The following is a 19734-nucleotide window of genomic DNA, read 5'->3' as shown; positions in this document are numbered from 1 at the left end:
AGGACAGTTTTGTTCTTACCTGAATTCTGTGAATTTAAGAGTGCCAGGGTAGGAAGGGACCTTAAACGATCTAAGTGTCTCACTCTATGGTGGAGTACCTGATATACAACATAGCCACCAGGTGACTGTTCAGGCCTTCTTTTTAAAATAAAATATCATAAAACACAGAAACCAACCAAAATCCTGTCACTTTTGATTCCAGAAGAGTATTCTTAGCACAGGTTCCTAACAACTGTACTATTAAGAATTATTACCTGCTAAATAGCATAACAGAAAATTAGAATTACTTTTAGAATTAGGTCTCTAGGGTTTATCAATTCTTTTGCAGTGCTGTATTTTTCTAGTCCAAGGACATATGTAGACATTAAACATGAAAAACTGGAATTTATGATCTTGAAAACAAGGACCTTAATAAAATACAAAATGATTTTTAAAAATCTCTTATGCCTTAAATAATCAGGTTCAATGTAGTTAGAAACATTTACCATCCATATAAAAATTCAAAAAGCAAATAAACTGGAGCTTGTATTTAAACAGAAAATGGTGGCTAATGCAAGGAGTGGAGCGGAAAAGACTCAAAGTAAGTGTAACACTTATGGCTACTTCAGAGGATATACTGGAAACTTTTAAATATAAGCTACAGTTCAGCAGCTTTTAAAATTTCATGTTTATTCATATTTTTCAAAATATATGTACATAAAAAAAGGAAGATTTACAACAGGAAAGATTGCTTTACATGCAACACAAATTCCAATAAACTCATGATGGGATCACACATGATTATGGATCTAATTCAAGCCAATCTTCTCAAGTCCAATTCCCAGCCACACTTTAGGCTGCAAATGGGATCCCAGGAGACAATGCAAATGGAATGAATTAAACAAACATCTTTCGCCTCTGGCAGCACTCAAGGGGCCAGAAGATGTACACCAAAAAGTTTAAGACAATTAAAATGTCAAGTGCCACAGGGAAGATAAATGATAACCAGAAATCAGTATTTCTTAGAAAGCTAGTGCTATTTAACACAACTTCACAATACTAAAACAAATACAAATAAGAAAGGGTTAGGTAGTCGGGCTTCATTTGTTTTTTTTTCTCTTTTTAAATAACTCAAAAAGGAAGCCACTTGCTTGTTATCAAAAGTGCTATGGAAAGAAAGAAGGGGAAAAAACCCACAGTTTATTTTAGCAAATTGTATGTTTTTCCACTTAACATTTCTACATTAGCAATGGTGTAACTCTCCAACATTTCCTTATAAAAAAGGCAAAGAGGAAGTGACAACTCATGCTCCAAATATTAAAAAATATATTTAAGAAGATTTTATGTTTTGATTTTTGGTAACACAGGTAACACCAGAAATCACAAATTCAGTGTGTTCCTATATTTCCCCTTCAGTCAAAAAACAAGTGGTGGAGAGATCTTGTGCTTGCTATTGAGGGAATGCAATGCCCAGGGGCCAATGAAAAATACCTAGAAATTGATCAATGTGAAAAGGGGCCCAAAGGAGTGGTGCATCTTCAGAATTGAAAGAGATCATAATGTTTTTGGCCTCTTCCCAAAGCTAAGACATCTCTGTGTTTATAGGTGGAGAGAAGGGGCTAGTGGAGTGGTTTTATAAATAAGATTAGTTATTAGAGCTATAACTGAAGTCTCCAGGCAGGAGGCTTTATGATTCAGTCAGTGCTATACTGCCTCCTTTTTACTTCCAGCACCTGACTAGCATCCCATTCTTGATGCTTTCTAACAAATATAAAAATCTTCGCAACTGTTTAGATAAAACTAGAAGGGAAAAAAAAAAAAAAAAAAAAAAAGCCAAAGCTGACCATAAAAAAAGAAAGAGGGTTGGGGTGGGGGGAGAAAAAAGGACAAGTATAGATTATACAGTTCAGGGAAGTCCAGAATTATCGCAGAAATTAAAATGACTGGGAGGGAGGGTGCGGGGGGAGGGGCAGGCACCAAGAAGAGCACCTAAAGCTAACAAATGGCTAAACTGGTTTATTTATATTCCTTCCCCATAATGTTCACAGGGGAGGAAAAAACTGTAATTTTAAAAGCATCAAACTAAAACAAATGCACACTGACCTTAGAAAATAAGATTTTGAATTTCATCATGATACCCTTTTTTCCTATAAAATTTACTTTTTTGCTTTGAAAGATTTCTTCATGGTGGATTTGCCCTTGCCAGGCAGTTTCACTTCCTTTCTCACACTAGCTGCAGGCTTCTTTGAAGAGCTACCACTAGGTTTTTTGATGACTGGGGGTGAGGGTCTGGCTTTCTTGGCAGGAGTTTTGGCCTTAGGAGGGGCTTTCTTGGGCAGGGGCCTAGCTTTCCCTCGCTGGGCAGCTGGGACTTTAGGTGCAGGCTTGGACCCTCTCTGCTTCATGGATGCAGCCTTCCCTGGCGACTTGGCTGGGGTTTTCTTCTGCAACCTGTGAGAACCAAAGAGCAAAGGCAATTACTTAGTACTTGAGAGATTCACTTCACCAGGATGACCAGATACTTTGCCAAAAAAGAAATAGCACACGTAGAAGTCACCTAGGTTAAGAAGAGGAACGTGGGTTATTACTTTTTACCTAAAGGCTTTACTAAAATTGTATAAAAACTCAACCAATTCCTGAAGTCTACACATAATTCCATGTTTTTCCTAGAAAAATATGGAATTTTCTTCAAATAACCAGACAAACTATGGATACACACACACACACACACAAAGAGGTTTGACCAAAGAGTAATTACATATTCACAGTGTTTCACAAGTTTAGAGAGCCTCTAAATGCTCAAGAACAAGACAAATTCAAATGTTACACAAAGAATCTGAGAAGGATCCTGAACTGTTACAACACTTTTCACAGCCTCTCCTAGTGCTGTCATTTTCAGCTCTAAGAAGGGTTTTCCACACGTCCCCACCTTCTCTTAGGTGGTGGCTCTTCATCCTCAGAGTCCTCCTCTGATGACTCATCTTCATCTTCAGCCTCATCTTTAGAATCATCTGGCTCTTTCTTTGGAAACAGAACTCCTGGGCTAGTAAGAAAAAAAAAAAAAGTTAGGTAAAGAGAAGTCCCATCAGGACAAGGAAAAGAATGTGAACCTAGATATGCTCTTCCCTGGACATGACCCACTTCCTCCCACCCTCCCCAGTTATGTTACAAATATCAGGTACAATTTAACCTATTCTGAACAAACATATGAAGTTATGACAAATCTATAAAAGTCCCAGACCATACCTCACTCCCTTCCTCCCTCCATTTAATAAAACTGATACTTCCATCATTTATTTAGTGAACAATTATTTAAGCTCCTGACATGTGTTTGGCACTGTTATCAGCCATTGAATATATAGCAGTGAATGGTCTATACAGCGGTGAACAGCCTACACAGCAGTATATATTTTTTGCCTTTATGATACTGGCAAAAGACCTCAAAAGTGTCATAAAGCCTGAATCTCTTCAAAGTTTTTGAGAAATTCAGCAAGGATATTCTAAATTTTCTTTGTCCTTAATGGTAGAAAACTTGATCCCACTGATTAATAAGTCCTTAAATTATAACACTGTACGTGCATGATTTTAAGATTTTAAGAATATTTAAACATTTGAAAAACTCAAATAATATACACTTATGTTTATGCACAAAGAACAATATAAGAAAGCTACACTATACTGCTGAAATAGGTTTTAGTGGTACATGTCATGGCACTTTACTAGAAACGAAAGTGTAAAAAGGCGAAAGCACGGGTACACAGAAAAATGCTTGGTCCATAGGAGGTGCTCAATACATTTTTTTGGTTAAATGAATAAATAAGATATGTATAAGAGGGCTTCCCTGGTGGCGCAGTGGTTGCGAGTCCGCCTGCCGATGCAGGGGAAATGGGTTCGTGCCCCGGTCCGGGAAGATCCCACATGCCACGGAGCGGCTAGGCCCGTGAGCCATGGCCGCTGAGCCTGTGCGTCTGGAGCCTGTGCTCCGCAACGGGAGAGGTCACAACAGTGAGAGGCCCGCGTACCGCAAAAAAAAAAAAAAAGATATGTATAAGAGACAAGTTTTCAAATAAATAGCCTTGTCTCTATAGTATGAAGAGGCAGATTAGGATTCTTAGAAGTAGCCAATGCTCTCCCTACTTGGTGCTGGACCATTAAAACATATATAATCCTCTAATAATCTTCCTGTCATTACCATGTACTTTATTCTTTATTAGAAGGAATGAACATCTAATCGACTGGCCAAGGATCTCAAAGAATTCAACGCTTGATTTCAGGAACATGTGCCTAACAATAAGTTCCAGCAGGATAGCCCCAATCCCCCTGTTCTTATATGAAAACCTTCAGCTCTAAAACAATACTGCCTTAAGTAGTCTTTATTTTCAAGTATATTCAGTTCAGTGTTAAGGGCAAAATAAATTAAGCCAAACCTGTAATCTGGAGTCAGATTTTAAATTTTCAATGACCAATACTTCACATTATGGGCTAGGTGCTTACCTGGGGTAATAGGGAAAACAGAGCTGGAAGGTGCCACTGAATCCTTTACCAGAGATCTGTTCCATCCACCCATTCTTTTCGCATCTCTGTAGGGTTTTCTTCAGCAAATGCACTGAACAATAAATTCAGAAATGAAGAAAGTACTTTATTCAGATTTGATAATTCCCTCAACCACAATCAGTTATACATCAATTTATTGTCCTGACATGTGCTAAGTGAATCCCTTGTGGTCACAGGGATTTTTAACTAATTCACTAAATTATTATTAAGTGTCCATAAATTTGGAAAGAGTTAAATTATAATGGGAAGAGACTTTACAGACCATTGTGTCAAATTCCTCATTGCACAGAAAGTGGAATAGTAGCCAAGGGTGGCTAATGACTTGCCCTACAGTCGCACATAAATGGTTAATAGCCAACTTAAAACTCAATCTCTCATTTCTATTCATTCGAACATCTACTGAGTGCCTATAAGTACTGATAAGCATTTAGAAGGATATCTATAAAGAGAAAACCAATTTCTCAAGAATCAGCAAACAGTAACAAAACAGTATCATGGCTCCTAAAGGCCTCACCAGTTCTCATCTTTCATATAAAAACACATAAAAATACACTTTATAGTGATTCAGTGTCCAAATAAACAGCTGCCACAATTATCAGTGACACCGAAAAGGTTAATAACCAAATTCATCTTCTAACACTTGGTCAAAAGAGAAAAACCACAGAATAATCTACAGGGTCAATATGCACAATTAAACACATTATATATCTTAAGTAAAGGAAGAGAAAAAACAGCCATACAGGGGCTTCCCTGGTGCCACAGTGGTTAAGAATCCACTTGCCAATGCAGGGGACACGGGTTTGAGTCCTGGTCTGGGAAGATCCCACATGCTGTGGAGCAGCTAAGCCCGTGTACCACAACTACTGAGCCTGCGCTCTAGAGCCTGCGAGCCACAACTACTGAAGCCCGCGCGCTTAGAGCCCGTGCTCCGCAACGAGAGAAGTCACCACAATGAGAAGCCCGCGAACCGCAACGAAGAGCAGCCCCCGTTCGCTGCAACTAGAGAAAGCCTGCGTGCAGCAACGAAGACCCAATGCAGCCAAAAATAAATAAATACATAAATTTATTTAAAAAAAATAAAGACTTCAAAATTAGCTTTTCATTTAAAATAATATATTCTAGTTTGCATTTTCTGTTACTTAATTTTCATATTCCTCACCCTACACCACTGTGCCTACTCTCATAGTTCACTGAGAAAATATACACTCTCACTAATCTGTATGTGATAATGCTGCTAGGGCAAGGTTTCTAATCTCAAATCACCACCTGACAGGGTAAATATACTTTACTGAAAGAAAGTATTTTCTGTTTAGGGCTTAAGTCAATAAGAAATAACCTAAGTGCTAAGTATTTTAAAACAATGGCTTGGATTCTGGGTGATATTAGATATTCTGGCAAACATTCAGAATTAGGTGAAAAGATACTATACTTGAGAGGTGTTTCGAACCTAGAAATTTGTCTCTATTACAATAAAAATAAATATCAGAGAAATCTTTATAGCAAAGTAAAATCAAATTCTGATCCTCAGCAGACACTATAAATCAAGGATAAGTCTTGATTATTTTTTTGTAAATAATAAATCAGTTTGTAAATTGTTCCCTCTTGGTTTTTAGTCAGTAGTTAGTGCTTTATCATTAACAGCATGATCACTAGGGATCCTTTCACAAGACAATCCCCTGGATCCCCGTTAAATGTGCTCAACTCTGAGTCTTACTTTGATAGTTAGAATTGGTCCCTGGGTGGTTCTCCAGGACATACTTCTTCAGAGCAGTGGTGGAGCAGGTCTTCGGCTCATTCATGGCAGCAATTGCAGACAAGATTGCATATTCCATCAGGCTTCCACCAAGCAGGGGTTTCTCCCCTGATTTCTTCAGCTGTTTTCCAAGGAGGAAGAGAAAAGCATCAAGACAACACTCTCCCAAAGCAGGTCAAGACAAGACTCCTCTGCACCAGGTGGGTCGGAGTTCCTGCATTAGCACAGATATGTTTTACAATAAATTGTCAGGTTAGGGACTTTCTCTTCCCACTCTTCAGGTATTCAACCTAACTGAGGAGTCCCAACCCTCCTAGGGATATTTTCTCCTTCTATCCACCCCTCCATCCAACTGAAAATAGCAAAAGCCAACCTAACCCAAAGAGAGTGACAGCTCTACTCCAATAAGGAGGTTAACTTGTTATGACCCCAATAAATTAATACTTTTGAGGATATTTCCTTTTTTCTGAATCTGAAAAATGGAGTATTTATAAAAATAATAAATAGCCTTTTTAATCCTGTAAGGAAAAGAGCAAAGGAAAAGTTTGATAAATATTTAGGGTATCATACAAAAGAAAATTAGATAGCATATTTCAAGGACAAAAGGCTGGGGAATAAAGGTTAGCACCAATAAGCAAAAAGGTTAAAGGACAACAAACTGAGGTATGGTCTACAATAGTGTGTCTCAAAAGAAGGTCCACAACCCCCCCCTGGGGTTCCTGAGATCCCTTCAGAGGATCTGCAAGGTTAAAACTATTTTCATAATAATACTAAGATGTGATTTGCCTTTTTCACTGTGATGACATTTGCACTAATGGTGGAAAAACAATGATGGGTAAAACCACTGCTACCTGGGGAGGCACAGAAATGTACCAGTAGTTACTGCATTCTTTACTGCTATATGCTTATGGTTAAAAGAAAAAAAAAACAAAAAACACCCAGTTTCACTTAGGAATGTCCTTGATATAAAAATGATTTTATAAAATCTCAACTCCACTGCATGTCTTTTTGATACTTTGATGGGGCAAAGTGAGAAGAATTTATAAAGCATGTCAGCTGCATCTGGAGGGATGGTGGGAGTCTCAAGGAAAAGCACCTAGTGATTGAGCTGTGAGCTGAATTAGCTGCATTTTTCGTGGAATATCCTTTTTATCTGAAGGAACAATTAACAGAAAAACTATGGTTAATGAGACTTGGGTATCTGGTAGACATTTTCTTGAAAATGAATTAAGTGAGCCCGTCATATCAAGGAAAACAACTAAGAGTATTTGTTGCCAATGATAAGTTCAACTTTTCAAGAGAAAATTTAAATTGTGGAAAACTTGTAACTACCATCATCAGCACAATAATTTCCCAATACTTAAACATTGTTCTGATGAGATCAGTGGGTGATTAATGATATGAGTTTTGTTACTGTCTGATGAAACGTGCCAATATTTTAAAAACTGTATAATTCAATGAACTACTATTCTTCAAATGACCAAGTGATAAAATTATGGTTAAAAGATACACTCAAAGTTCAAGACAGATCAAAGGATTTTAAGGTAACAGAATACAACGAGTTCACTGATACGGTTTCAGGTTCCACATGGCACCTTTAACATACTTCAATACCACAAAATCAATTAATGTAATATCATATTAACAGAATAAAGGACAAAAGCCATATGATCACCTCAAGAGTTTTAGAAAAAGCATTTGACAAATCCAACAGCCATTCATAATAAACTTCCAACAAACTAGTAATAGACGAGAACTTTCTCAATCTGATAATAGGCATCTATGAAAAACCCACAGCTTTAACAGTGAAAGAATGAATGTTTTCCCTTTAAGATGGGTAAAAAGACGAAGACATCTACTCTCATCACTGTACTGGAGGTTCTATCCAGTGCAATGAGGCATGGAGGAAAAAAAAAAAAAAGACATCCAGATTGGAAAGGAAGAAGTAAAATGGTTTATTTGCAGATGACATTATCCTATATGTAGAAAATCCTAGGCAATCCACCCCAAAATCCCAAGGAACCCACAAAAAAACTCTAGAACTGGGCTTCCTTGGTGGCGCAGTGGTTACGAATCTGCCTGCTAATGCAGGGGACACGGGTTCGAGCCCTGGTCCAGGAGGATCCCACGTGCCGGGGAGCAACTAAGCCCATGCACCACAATTACTGAAGCCCGTGCGCCTAGAGCCCGTGCTCCACAACAAGAGAAGCCACCCCAATGAGAAGCCCGTGCACCACGAGGAGTAGCCCCCACTCACCATAACTAGAGAAAGCCCGCATGCAGCAACGAAGACGCAAAGCAGTCAAAAATAAAATAAAAGTTAAAAAAAAAATTTATAGAAAAAAAACCACTCTAGAACTAGTAAATGAGTTCAGCAAGTCACAGGATACAAGATCAAAAGACAAACCAACTGTATTTCTATAGGCTAGCAATGAGCAATCTGAAAATGAAAATAAGAAAATTCCATTCACAATAGCATGGAAAAAGAGTAAAATATTTAGGAATAAATTTAACAAAAGAAATATAAGACCTGTACATTGAAAACTACAAAACACTGCTGAGAGAAGTTAAAGATCTAAATAAATGAAGAGACAGTGAATGTCCATGGATAGGAAAACTCAACATTGTAAAGACAGTGATTCTTCCCAAATTGATCTATAGGTTCAATGCAATCTCTACCAAAATCCTAGCTGGATTTTTTGTGAAAATTGACAAGTGAATCCTAAAATTCATAAGGAAATGCACAAGATCCAGAATAGTCAAAATAATTCTGAAAAAGAAAAAGTTGAGGACTTATATTTCCCAACTTCAAAACTTACTACAAAGCTACAGTCATCAAGACAGTGTGATCGTCGCATGAGGATTCACATACAGATCAATGGAACAGAACTGAATCCAGAAATAAACCCTTACACTCATGGTCAATTAAGTTTTGATAAAGGTACCAAGGCAATTCAGTGAGAAAGGGACAGTCTTTTCAATAAATGGTTTTGGGACAACTGGATGTCCACATGCAAAAACATGAATTTATAACTGCAACCTCACACCATAAACAAAACTTAACTCAAAATGGATCACAGACCTAAATGTAAGAGCTAAAGCCATAAAACTCTTAAAAGAAAAATAGGAGTAAATCTTCCTGATCTTAAGCTAGGCAATAATTTATTAGATATGTCACCAATAATATAAGCAATTAAAAAAAAATGATAAACTGGACTTCATCAAAATTAAACACTTGTGCTTCAAAAGGCACCATTAAGAAAGTGAAAGCATGGGTTTAGGAGAAAATATTTGCAAGTCATATATCTGATGAGGAACTTGTATCTAACTCAGTAAGACAAATAGCTCAATTTAAAAAACAGACCAAGGATTTGAATAGACATTTACCAAAGATGATAAATAAATGTCCATTAAGCACATGAAAAAATGGTCAACATCTGTAGTCTTAGGGGAATGCCAACCCAAACCATGAGACACCACTTTGTATTCACTAGTATGGCTATAATTTAAAAAAGACAATAAACATGTTGGCAAAGATAAGGAGAAACTGGAACCCTTATACATACATTGCTGGTGGGAATGCAAAATGATGCAGCCACTTGGGCAGTTTCTTAAAACAAATTTACCATAGAGTCCAGGAATCCACACTCCTACTTATATACCCGAGGGAAATAAAAATGTATATCCGCACAAAGATTTGGACATACGTGTTCATAGGCAACATTAACCATAATAGCTAAAAAGTAGAAATAACCCAACTTGTGAATGGATAAACAAAGTGTGTCAGGTCCATACAGTGGAATACTATTTGGCAATAAAAGGAATGAAAGTACTGATTCACGCTGCAACATGGATAAACCTAAAAAAATATTATGCTAAGTGAAAGACGTCAGACACAAAAGACCACATAATGTATGATTTTACCTACATGAAATATGTAAAAAGGCAAATCTATACAGAGAAAAAATAGATCAACAGCTTGGATGGGGATGGGAACAGGGAGTGATGCAAATGGGCCCAAGAGTTCTTTTTTGGGTGATGGAAATGCTCTAAAATTGGACGGTGGTGATGGTTATACAACACTGTAAATTTACTAAGAATCACTGAATTATACATTGTAACATAAAATGATTGTATCTTATAGTGTATAAATCATATTTCAATAAAGCTATTACAGAAAGCTATCATTTGTTGAGTTTTGGTATAGTATCAAAGAATAGTATCAACCTCTATCTGAAAATTATCTTAAAATACTCCACATTTATCTAACTGTACTCCTGTGTGAGCTGGATTTTCTTCATAGATGTAACCCAAAATGTATTAAAACAGATACCAGCTGTCTTCTATTAAGGTAGCCAGTAAAGACTTTTGTAAAAATGTAATAGATAGTAACCCTCTTCTCATTAAAATTTTTTTTATTTTGGGAAATACAGGGTTTTTTTTGGTCGTGCCACGTGGCATATGCAGAATCTTAGTTCCCTGACCAGGGATCAAACCCATATCCCCTGCATTGGGAACACAAAGCCTTAACCACTGGACCTCCAGGGAAGTCCCATGGGAAATACAGTTTTCATAAAAACTGTTATTTATGTTACATTCAATGGGTTTATTATTTTCAAAATGAATTAATATTTTAAATTTTCCTCAGTTGTAATTTCTAATATGGTAAATATTGATATGCATAACCCACATAAACAAAAGCTCTTGGGGCCCTCAATACATTTTTGGAGTATAAGGAGGTCCTGAAACCACAACTTCTGAGAACTACTTCTCTACAACCAAGCCTTTTTAGCCTCTAACCTGGAATGTCCCAGAAGCACCTTTGCCAGTTATTTGTTCTAACTGGCCTCTCTCTACTGCTCTCTGTAGAGCATTCTTCAACAGCTGAGGCCTGCAGAGAAAACATAAAATAACAATAAATATATTAATGAAGGTAAGATTTGAAAAAAACAGAACCAGGGTTATTCTAAAGAACTAAAGTTCTGATTCCTATTATATGTGTAGTACTTTGTTAAAACAGTAAAGTAATAAATTGTTGGCACCCTTAATAAGTGGTATTTCTTTTTTCTTCAAGCAAAGAAACTAAGTCGTTACCTGTACATACAGAACTATGAACCATACAGAACCAATTTCCAACTTGCCAGGGCACTCCAAAAGCCTCTTTTTTACCATCAGACTACAATAGCAACCTAACTTTGTAATCAAGCAAAGAATGGGTATCTTTAAAGTCCCATCTAATTCTGATATTCTCTGTGGCAAAATTCCTGATTTTTTAAAAGTATATACACATTAACAAAAAATGGAGTTGTTTTTTTACAAACCAGTATCTAAAGTCAGCCTAATAAAACACAATTCCCTGAGAAAGAAAATAGGTTGTTTTTAACATAGTATCTCTGCCTTAAGAGGGTTGTATTAAAAAAAGCAAAAACAAAAACAAAAAACTAGGTCATCAAAACCAAATGGCAGGCAAGAAGAAATTGAATATCATTAAAAACATAAGAACAGGAATTCCCTGGTGGTCCAGTGGTAAAGAATTCGCCTTCCAATGCAGGGGATGCAGGTTTGATCCCTGGTCCGGGAACTAAGATCCCACAGGCCACAACTAAGCCCCGGTGCCACAACTACTGAGCTTGTGCGCCTCAATGAGAGAGCCCGTGTGCCACAAACTACAGAGTCTACACGCTCTGGAGCCTGCGCGCCACGCTAGAGAGAGAAAACCTGCACATCACAACTAGAGAGAAGCCCGTGTGCTGCAACCGAGGCCCGACACAGCCAAAAAAATAAAAGTAAATAAAATAAAATATTAAAACAAAAACAAAACAAACACATAAGAACAAAGTGTTGAGGCAAAAGCTGCTCTGTCAAGGAGCAATGGTCTGAATGGTGGGTGAAGAATGTCAGGTGCAGGGAGAAATCAATCAAGTTGACTTAGGGCTTAAAGGGGTCTGTGGTATGGAACAAGACAAAATGGAAAGCTATACACCCAGGCCAACGACAGGACATGTGAAGAAAGGGTTAATCGTAACCCAAAAGTTAAGAGATGTGTTTTGCCACACCTCCCCAGAATTACTAGGATAGCACCCAAGGAGCAGAAAATCATGAGACTTCTTTGAAACTGATTACTTGATAAGTTAAGTTGAAAAGATTAACAACTTGGCAGCCCAATGAGGGGCAGAATGATGAGGGCCAAACTATTACCACTTGAGGTGCTTTATCGAGCTTTGATACTTTTGTTTGGAGAAGAAATTTTGAATCTTTTCTCTAACCACTAAGTATTACAGCCTGAGCTGACACTAGAGTTATTAATTACATTATCCACATGTTTGGGGCGGAAGGGTGGAGGGGATCCCCTGTTCTAACAGGATGCTAAAGAGCAGAAACCATGCTATCAAATCTTGTACATCCTGGCACTCCAAATGAAGAAACTCCCTCTCCGCCAAATCACAATCCAAGTATTTCTAAGCCAGTGCTATTCCATTCAGGACCAACAGGATTTATGCCATAACCCAAAACACACTCAAAGTCATTCACCCCACAAGTATTTACTGAGTATTTATTATGGTTATGCAGGAATAAACACTTAGATCTAGTCACTAAACTCAAGGAATTTAAGAGATGATGAATACATAATAATTATGGTAGAGAATGATAAGGTTCAGGGTTGAAGTATGTACATAGAGCTTTGGGAACACAACTGAAGGAATGATTTAACTGTCAAACAATTTTACTATTAGTTGCTCTGTAAGTTAGATTCCAACGGAGCATCATACAGCTTAAGTTAAACACTGAAACCCTAGTCTCTTGTATCAAATTAAACAACTAATCTGAGAAGAATCTTCTTTTTTTTTTTTGGCCATGCCGCGATGCCTGCAGGATCCTAGTTCCTCGACCAGGGATCGAACCCAGGCCTTTGGCAGTGAAAGCTCGGAGTCTTAACCACTGGACCGCCAGGGAATTCCCTGAGAAGAGTCTTCTTTTTTTTTTTTTTTTTTTTGGTGGTACGCGGGCCTCTCACTGTTGTGGCCTCTCCCGCTGCGGAGCAAAGGCTCTGGACGCACAGGCTCAGCCGCTCCGCGGCATGTGGGATCCTCCCAGACCGGGGCACGAACCCGTGTCCCCTGCATCGGCAGGCGGACTCTCAACCACTGCGCCACCAGGGAAGCCCATTTTTTTTTTTTTTTTTTGCGTAGAGTCTTCTTCTTAACGAAGGTTCAAATGCTTCAGGAATGAGTTATCAGTTAAATCGGTTACCTTAACATTTTTGTTTTCTCAGCAATACCAATCACTACCTTAGCATACACCTTATCCTGGGCCTTTAGAAATCTCACAATTCTATCACTCACTCCTACCTTCAGGTAAGACCACACTTACCAAGTGCTTCAAAGCTTCTCAGATCGGCCCTTTCTCTCTCATCACTCTTATAACCTTAGTACAAGGCACCATGGTCTCCCTTCTGGGCACCGTGCTGCTGTTTTCATAGTGCACACCACTATTAGATCAATAAGCCTATAAAGGCCTCCTTTAATATGTTACTCAGTTGATCAGGTGTCAGATCTTAATGCTTCCACCCAGCTTCAAAGCTTTCCATGGCCTGGTGCCAACCCTTGTTAGTCTAGATCCAGTCAGACACAGGCTTCTTTCCGTTCCCCAAAAAGAATGCCAACTCCTGCCTCCGAAATTTTCTCATGAAGCTCCTTTAAGATGCCTTCTCTACTCTATCATCCCATCTAAACTCTATACATTCTCTAGACCCATCTCAATGGGATGGGACCCGACTAGATCCTCATCTTGACTGGATGGCGCCCAATCAATCCCCATCTTTTTAACTCACTGCTAACTCCCAGGCACAACTCCTTTTTCTGAAAAATTCTAGTCTGTATCACACCATTCTGTACTTATGATGGTGCTAACTAAGTGCTGCTGTAAATGTTTTACATGTGTGGAATAAACAAGAGAATACAACAACCCCAAGAAATGGGTACTACTATTGCCCATACTTTACTGAATGGGAAAAGTTAAGTGACAGAAAAATTAAGTCATTTCTCCCAGGTCACATAGCCAGGCCGTGGAAGAACCAGGTTATAAATGTGAGCAGTCTGATTCCAGACTTTGCATTTTTACTTACTATGCTAGGTAGGCCTGCACTTTCCAATATAAGACAGCCCTGGACAGTGGAAAAAGCAAGAGGTTATAATAGAAAAATGAAATAAAGTTCTGCTTTCACCAGTGAATATAGCCAGGTAACCCAGGGTAAGATTTTTATCAGCAAAATTGAGGTGGGAATACCTATTTTAAGTCTATTTTGAGAATTACAGAAAACAATGCAAACTGTTTTTAAAAGCCCTATACAAATTTATTTTATACAAATTTGTTTATTATAACAAATTTTTATATTTATTGTAACAAGTTTTTCTTTTTAAAAATAAGATGAATAGACCAGTTTAATTAGAAAGCAGGGAATAGTGAGTGATTGTTGGTGGCTATGTTTTTCAACTGTGGAGAAAGTTAGTCTGCACTGAGAGAGAAAAATGAAAGCAATGCACAAAGCGAATGGAAGGTAAGGGAGGGAGTGGCAGGAATCTAAGAGTTACATCAATCTGTTAGAAACGCATGGACAGAATTAAGAAGATCAAAAGACGCTTGAAATTACTTAAAGAGTTTAAACTGTTAAGAAATTAAGGGATTGCCAAAGAAATTAATATGTTTAGAGAAAAGTATAGGCAGTAAAATTGAATCTTGGGCTATGCTCATATTTTGGTATGCACAGAAAGAAAAATCAAAGAGAATACGATGAAGTTACACCATACACAAGGATTAGACATTAAAATTTGATTTCTAATGTCATATGACAGAATTACCTTTGAGAGCACCTTCTTAGAGGCCAACCCAAAGCCTATGTAAAGCCAACATACCCCATTTTTCTCTAGGGTTGCAAAAAACATTGTTAACAAATAAAGGAGGTGACTTGCATGTTACATAAAAATACTGTCTTTAAACATTAGAATCATATTTAGTATGGTGTGATGCTCATACCATGAGAACTACGTTGGAATTGAGACTGACTAATAATACTAACATTATTAGTATTATCATACATTATTAACATTATTAGTATTAACATTATTAACATTATTATTATTATTATACATAATAACATGAGTTATTATTATGTGCCAGGCACTGTTTTTTATTTATTTATTTGGCCGTGCCGGGTCTTAGCTGTGGCATGTGGGAATTTTGTTGTGGCATGCAGGATCTTTTCTTTTTTAAGTTGTGGCATGTGGACTCTTAGCGGCAGCAGCATTCGGGATCTAGTTCCCTGACCAGGGATCGAGTTCTGGCCCCCTGCATTGGGAGCGCAGTCTTCACTACTGGACCACCAGGGAAGTCTCAGGCACTGTTCTAAGTGCTTAACACACACTAAGGTTCCTAACAACTCTATGACTTATATACTGTTTATCAATGAGGAAACCAAGACACAAAGAGATAACTTGTTCAGAGATATAAAGCTAGAAATGACAGACTCAGGATTTAAACATAAGGGTAGGGTTCCAAAGTCTGTGCTCTTTAACACAATGCTCTACAGCCTCCAGTGTATGGTAGCAGAAATTCATGTCTCATCTCATATGCTCCAGGGCAAGAGTTCCTTCAGTGAAATGGCCAGGTGAAGTGCCCATATTAGTTCACTTATTCAACTAATATTTATTGAGGGGCTTCCCTGGTGGCACAGTGGTTGAGAGTCTGCCTGCCAATGCAGGGGACACGGGTTTGAGCCCTGGTCTGGGAAGATCCCACATGCCGCAGAGCGACTAGGCCCGTGAGCCACAACTACTGAGCCTGCGCGTCTGGAGCCTGTGCTCCGCAACAAGAGAGGCCGTGATAGTGTGAGGCCCGTGCACTGCGTTGTAGTGTGGCCCCTGCTCGCCGCAACGAGAGAAAGCCCTCGCACAGAAACGAAGACCCAACACAGCCAAAAATAAATAAATAAATTTATTTTAAAAAACCTAACTGAAGTCAATTAAAAAAAAATTTATTGAGCATGTACTGTGTGCTAGGCTTGGGAAAAACAGAAGTGAACAATATAAAAATCTGCCATTTTAATGGGATAAACAGGTAATTTAAAAAAAGGCAAATAAAATACATAGTATGTTAGAACATGATGAGTGCTATGGAGAAAAATAAGGCAGAGAAATAGAATTCTGCACGCTGGGACAGGAGGGAAAGGTTGCAAATGTAAGTTAAATGGTCCTATCAACCAAATGCAATGAGTGGACCATGTTTGGATATTGACTTGAAAAAAACCAACTGTAAAAAGTCATTCTGGAGACAACTGAGGACATCTGAACACGGCCTGGGTACTGGATAATGTTAAGGAATTATTAATTTAGTTAGGAATTAAGTTAGTATGACGGTTATGTTCTCTCTACATTTAAGTGTATGTTTGAAAATTTCCAAAATAAAATGTTAAAAAATGGTACGGGGTTTCCCTGGTGGTGCAGTGGTTGAGAGTCCGCCTGCCGATGCAGGGGACATGGGTTCGTGCCCTGGTCCAGGAAGATCCCACATGCCATGGAGCAGCTGGGCCCGTGAGCCATGGCCACTGAGGCTGCGCGTCCGGAGCCTGTGCTCCGCAACGGGGAGAGGCCACAACAGTGAGAGGCCCGCATACCGCAAAAAAAAAATTAAAAAAATTAAAAAATGGTACGGTAATCAAGGCAGGCATGTGGTGATGGACAGTAAAAACTTAAAGGAAGTGAAAGAGTGAGCAAGGTGGGTTATGGGGGAAAACCACCCAGGCAAAGGGAACAGCAAGTGTGAAGTCTCTGAGGCCAGTAAGGGAGAGAAGAGTAGTAGATTAGGTTGGAGATGCAATGGAAGTATAGTGTCTTGTAGGCCATTTTAAAGACTCTAGCTTTAAACTTTTTAACTGTGAGGTGGTTGGGAAGCCACTGGGAGGTCTGGGCAGCAAGGTGGTATGGTCTAACTTACATTTTAAAAGTCTCACTCTCACTGCTATGTTAAGAACAGACTGAAAGGGAGGGAAGCATGGGAGAAGCAGGAGATTATTGCTCTAATACATGTGAGAGATGATGGTGGCTTCAAAAAGAGTGAAAATAGTGAAGGTAATGAAAAGAGGTCTGTTTATGAATATATTTTAAAGACAAAGTAATTTTTTATAGATTACATTTAGGTGTGAGATAAAGAGACCAGGACAAACCCAAGGTTTTTGGCTTCAGCAACTGAAAAGATGTTATTGCTACTAACTGAGATGGAGGAGGTATGGGAAGTGCAGGGCCTTTCTGGTGGGGCAGGAGAGATGGGGCAGGAGGGACGGGCGAGGGGGGGTGGGGATCAAGAGTTTAGTTTTGGACATGTGAAAGCAGCCACACAAGCGGTGATGTCAAATAGGTGTCTGTATATATAAATGTGGAGTTAGGAGGGAGGTATGGGCCAGATTTATATACCTGTATACTAGTATTGTATAGGTGCTATTTAAAGCTTTGAGAACGGGAAGAATTACATTCATTCAAAGTGAATGTGGACAGAAAAGACTAGAGGCCTAAGGTCTAACCATGGGGCACTCGTACATTAAGGAGGCAGGAGATGGGAAATCAGGAATCCTTAGGAGGCTGAGAAAGAATGGGTGGGTAGTGAAGCTGGAGGTAAATCAGAAAGGTGTGGTGTTCTGAAAGGCAAGTGAAGAAAGTGTTTCAAGCAGGTGGGAGCCATCAACTGTGTCAAATGCTGTAGAAAGACCAGCAAGTAAGTCAAGGACTATGAACTGACTACTGTAATTTGCAACATGGAGGCCCTCAGTGACACTGACAGGAAGAAGTACTTCAGGTAAAATGGGGTAAAGTGTAACAAAAGTGGGTTTAAGACAAAGTAGGAGGAGAGAAATTATACGCAGCAAGTATAGATGGATAACTCATACTTTAAAACTGTACTTTTGGGCTTCCCTGGTGGCGCAGTGGTTGAGAATCTGCCTGCTGATGCAGGGGACACGGGTTCAAGCCCTGGTCTGGGAGGATCCCACATGCCACAGAGCAACTAGGCCCGTGAGCCACAACTACTGAGCCTGTGCGTCTGGAGCCTGTGCTCCGCGCAACAAGAGAGGCCGTGATAGTGAGAGGTCCACGCACCACGATGAAGAGTGGCCCCCGCTTGCCACAACTAGAGAAAGCCCTCGCACAGAAACGAAGACCCAACACAGCCAAAATAAATAAATTAATTAATAAAATAAACTCCTAACCCCGCCCCCGGCAAAAAACTGTACTTTTCTTGTTCTTTTGTTCGGTCAAGAGTTAAGTATGGCTAAACTGTCACGTTAAATATATGTATGGCAGGACTCCACTACAGTCAGTGGTAGAGAAAATCCAAGTAAAGGAAAAAAGAGCTTCAAAGAAAGAAGTTACTATTTAATAAGGTAATAAGAAAAGGTCTTCAGGTTCATCATCATCTATGGGCTGACAACCCACCTATTTTCGGGCAAATTTTGTTTCAACATAAGATGACAACAGGACATGTTCCCAAAGACATGGAGCAAAGTTACACTGCAATCACCAGCATGTCTCATGTAAGTAAAGTCGAACCGTTAAGGAAAGAAAAAAGCTGGGGGAGGATAGTCTCCAGTCACCAAAAACAGAGTAAAAAGAGATGAGTGAAATGTATTTCCATCTTTAAATGCGCCAAACAATGCGTATTGGACCCAAAGTTATATCTGTGGCTCATAATCAGGGTATAAGAAGCATGAAAAAATCCGGATATTAATTTCAAATTTTCTGCTTCTATGATTCCCCTTTCTTTGGCACTTTCACTAACTGGCCACTCTGAAGACCACTAAGTGCTCTTCTGAAAATGTGGCTTCTGGGCTGAAACCCCTGCAATTCTAACTGTATGCCTCAGTAATCCAAAGTAAATACCAGTACTAAACTATATCAGGACAATGTGCATCCAATACAGAAATTGTCTGTAGAAAGGACTCTGGATTAAACACAATTTCCCAGAAGTCAATACAACAAAGATGTTATACACACACATTCAAAACGCAAACTCTGTGAATTACAAATTTAAACACTGTCTGCATGAATCCACAAGCACATGTGACAATCTAATCAGTCTAGATGTTTTTAAGTGGCAATTATTTTACAAATGAATTACTATCAAAATTCTCTCAGAATTTTACATTAAATGTTTAAATGATGAAAATATTATGCTATTTCTATGTAGAAGTGCTACAGAAGCCTGAATTCTCCTATGTTCTCAGTTATACCTCTAAATAAAAAATAATGAGCTACCAACCACCTCATTCCCTATTAGGACGGCTACTATCAAAAAAACAAACAAAAAAACACCAGAAAATAAGTGTTGGTGAAGATATGGAGAAATCAGAACCCTTGTGCACTGATGGTGGGAATGTAAAATGGTACAGTCACTGTGGAAAACGG

General features: G+C 38.7%; 1 protein-coding gene across 8 annotated transcripts in view; it reads right to left on the bottom strand.

Moving 5' to 3' along the window:
• Positions 1 to 652: 652 nt before the first annotated feature.
• The window catches only part of HP1BP3 (heterochromatin protein 1 binding protein 3), a 36069-nt gene continuing 16987 nt past the window's right edge, over positions 653 to 19734 (bottom strand). For 7 of the 8 annotated variants that reach the window (XM_024125346.3, XM_024125348.3, XM_024125349.3 and 4 more), the window contains 5 exons: positions 11087 to 11177; positions 6248 to 6407; positions 4474 to 4585; positions 2909 to 3022; positions 653 to 2430 (listed from right to left, as the gene is read on the bottom strand). In XM_024125346.3, coding sequence (XP_023981114.1) covers positions 2136 to 2430; positions 2909 to 3022; positions 4474 to 4585; positions 6248 to 6407; positions 11087 to 11177 — 772 coding nt within the window. In that variant the 3' untranslated portion in view covers positions 653 to 2135. The other variant, XM_055083734.1, reaches the window with a different exon arrangement.

Source organism: Physeter macrocephalus, chromosome 3 (genome assembly GCF_002837175.3).
Source record: "Physeter macrocephalus isolate SW-GA chromosome 3, ASM283717v5, whole genome shotgun sequence".
Taxonomy (NCBI): domain Eukaryota; kingdom Metazoa; phylum Chordata; class Mammalia; order Artiodactyla; family Physeteridae; genus Physeter; species Physeter macrocephalus.
The sequence above is the reverse complement of the archived record's forward strand: the minus strand, read 5'-3'. Positions and strand labels throughout refer to the sequence as shown.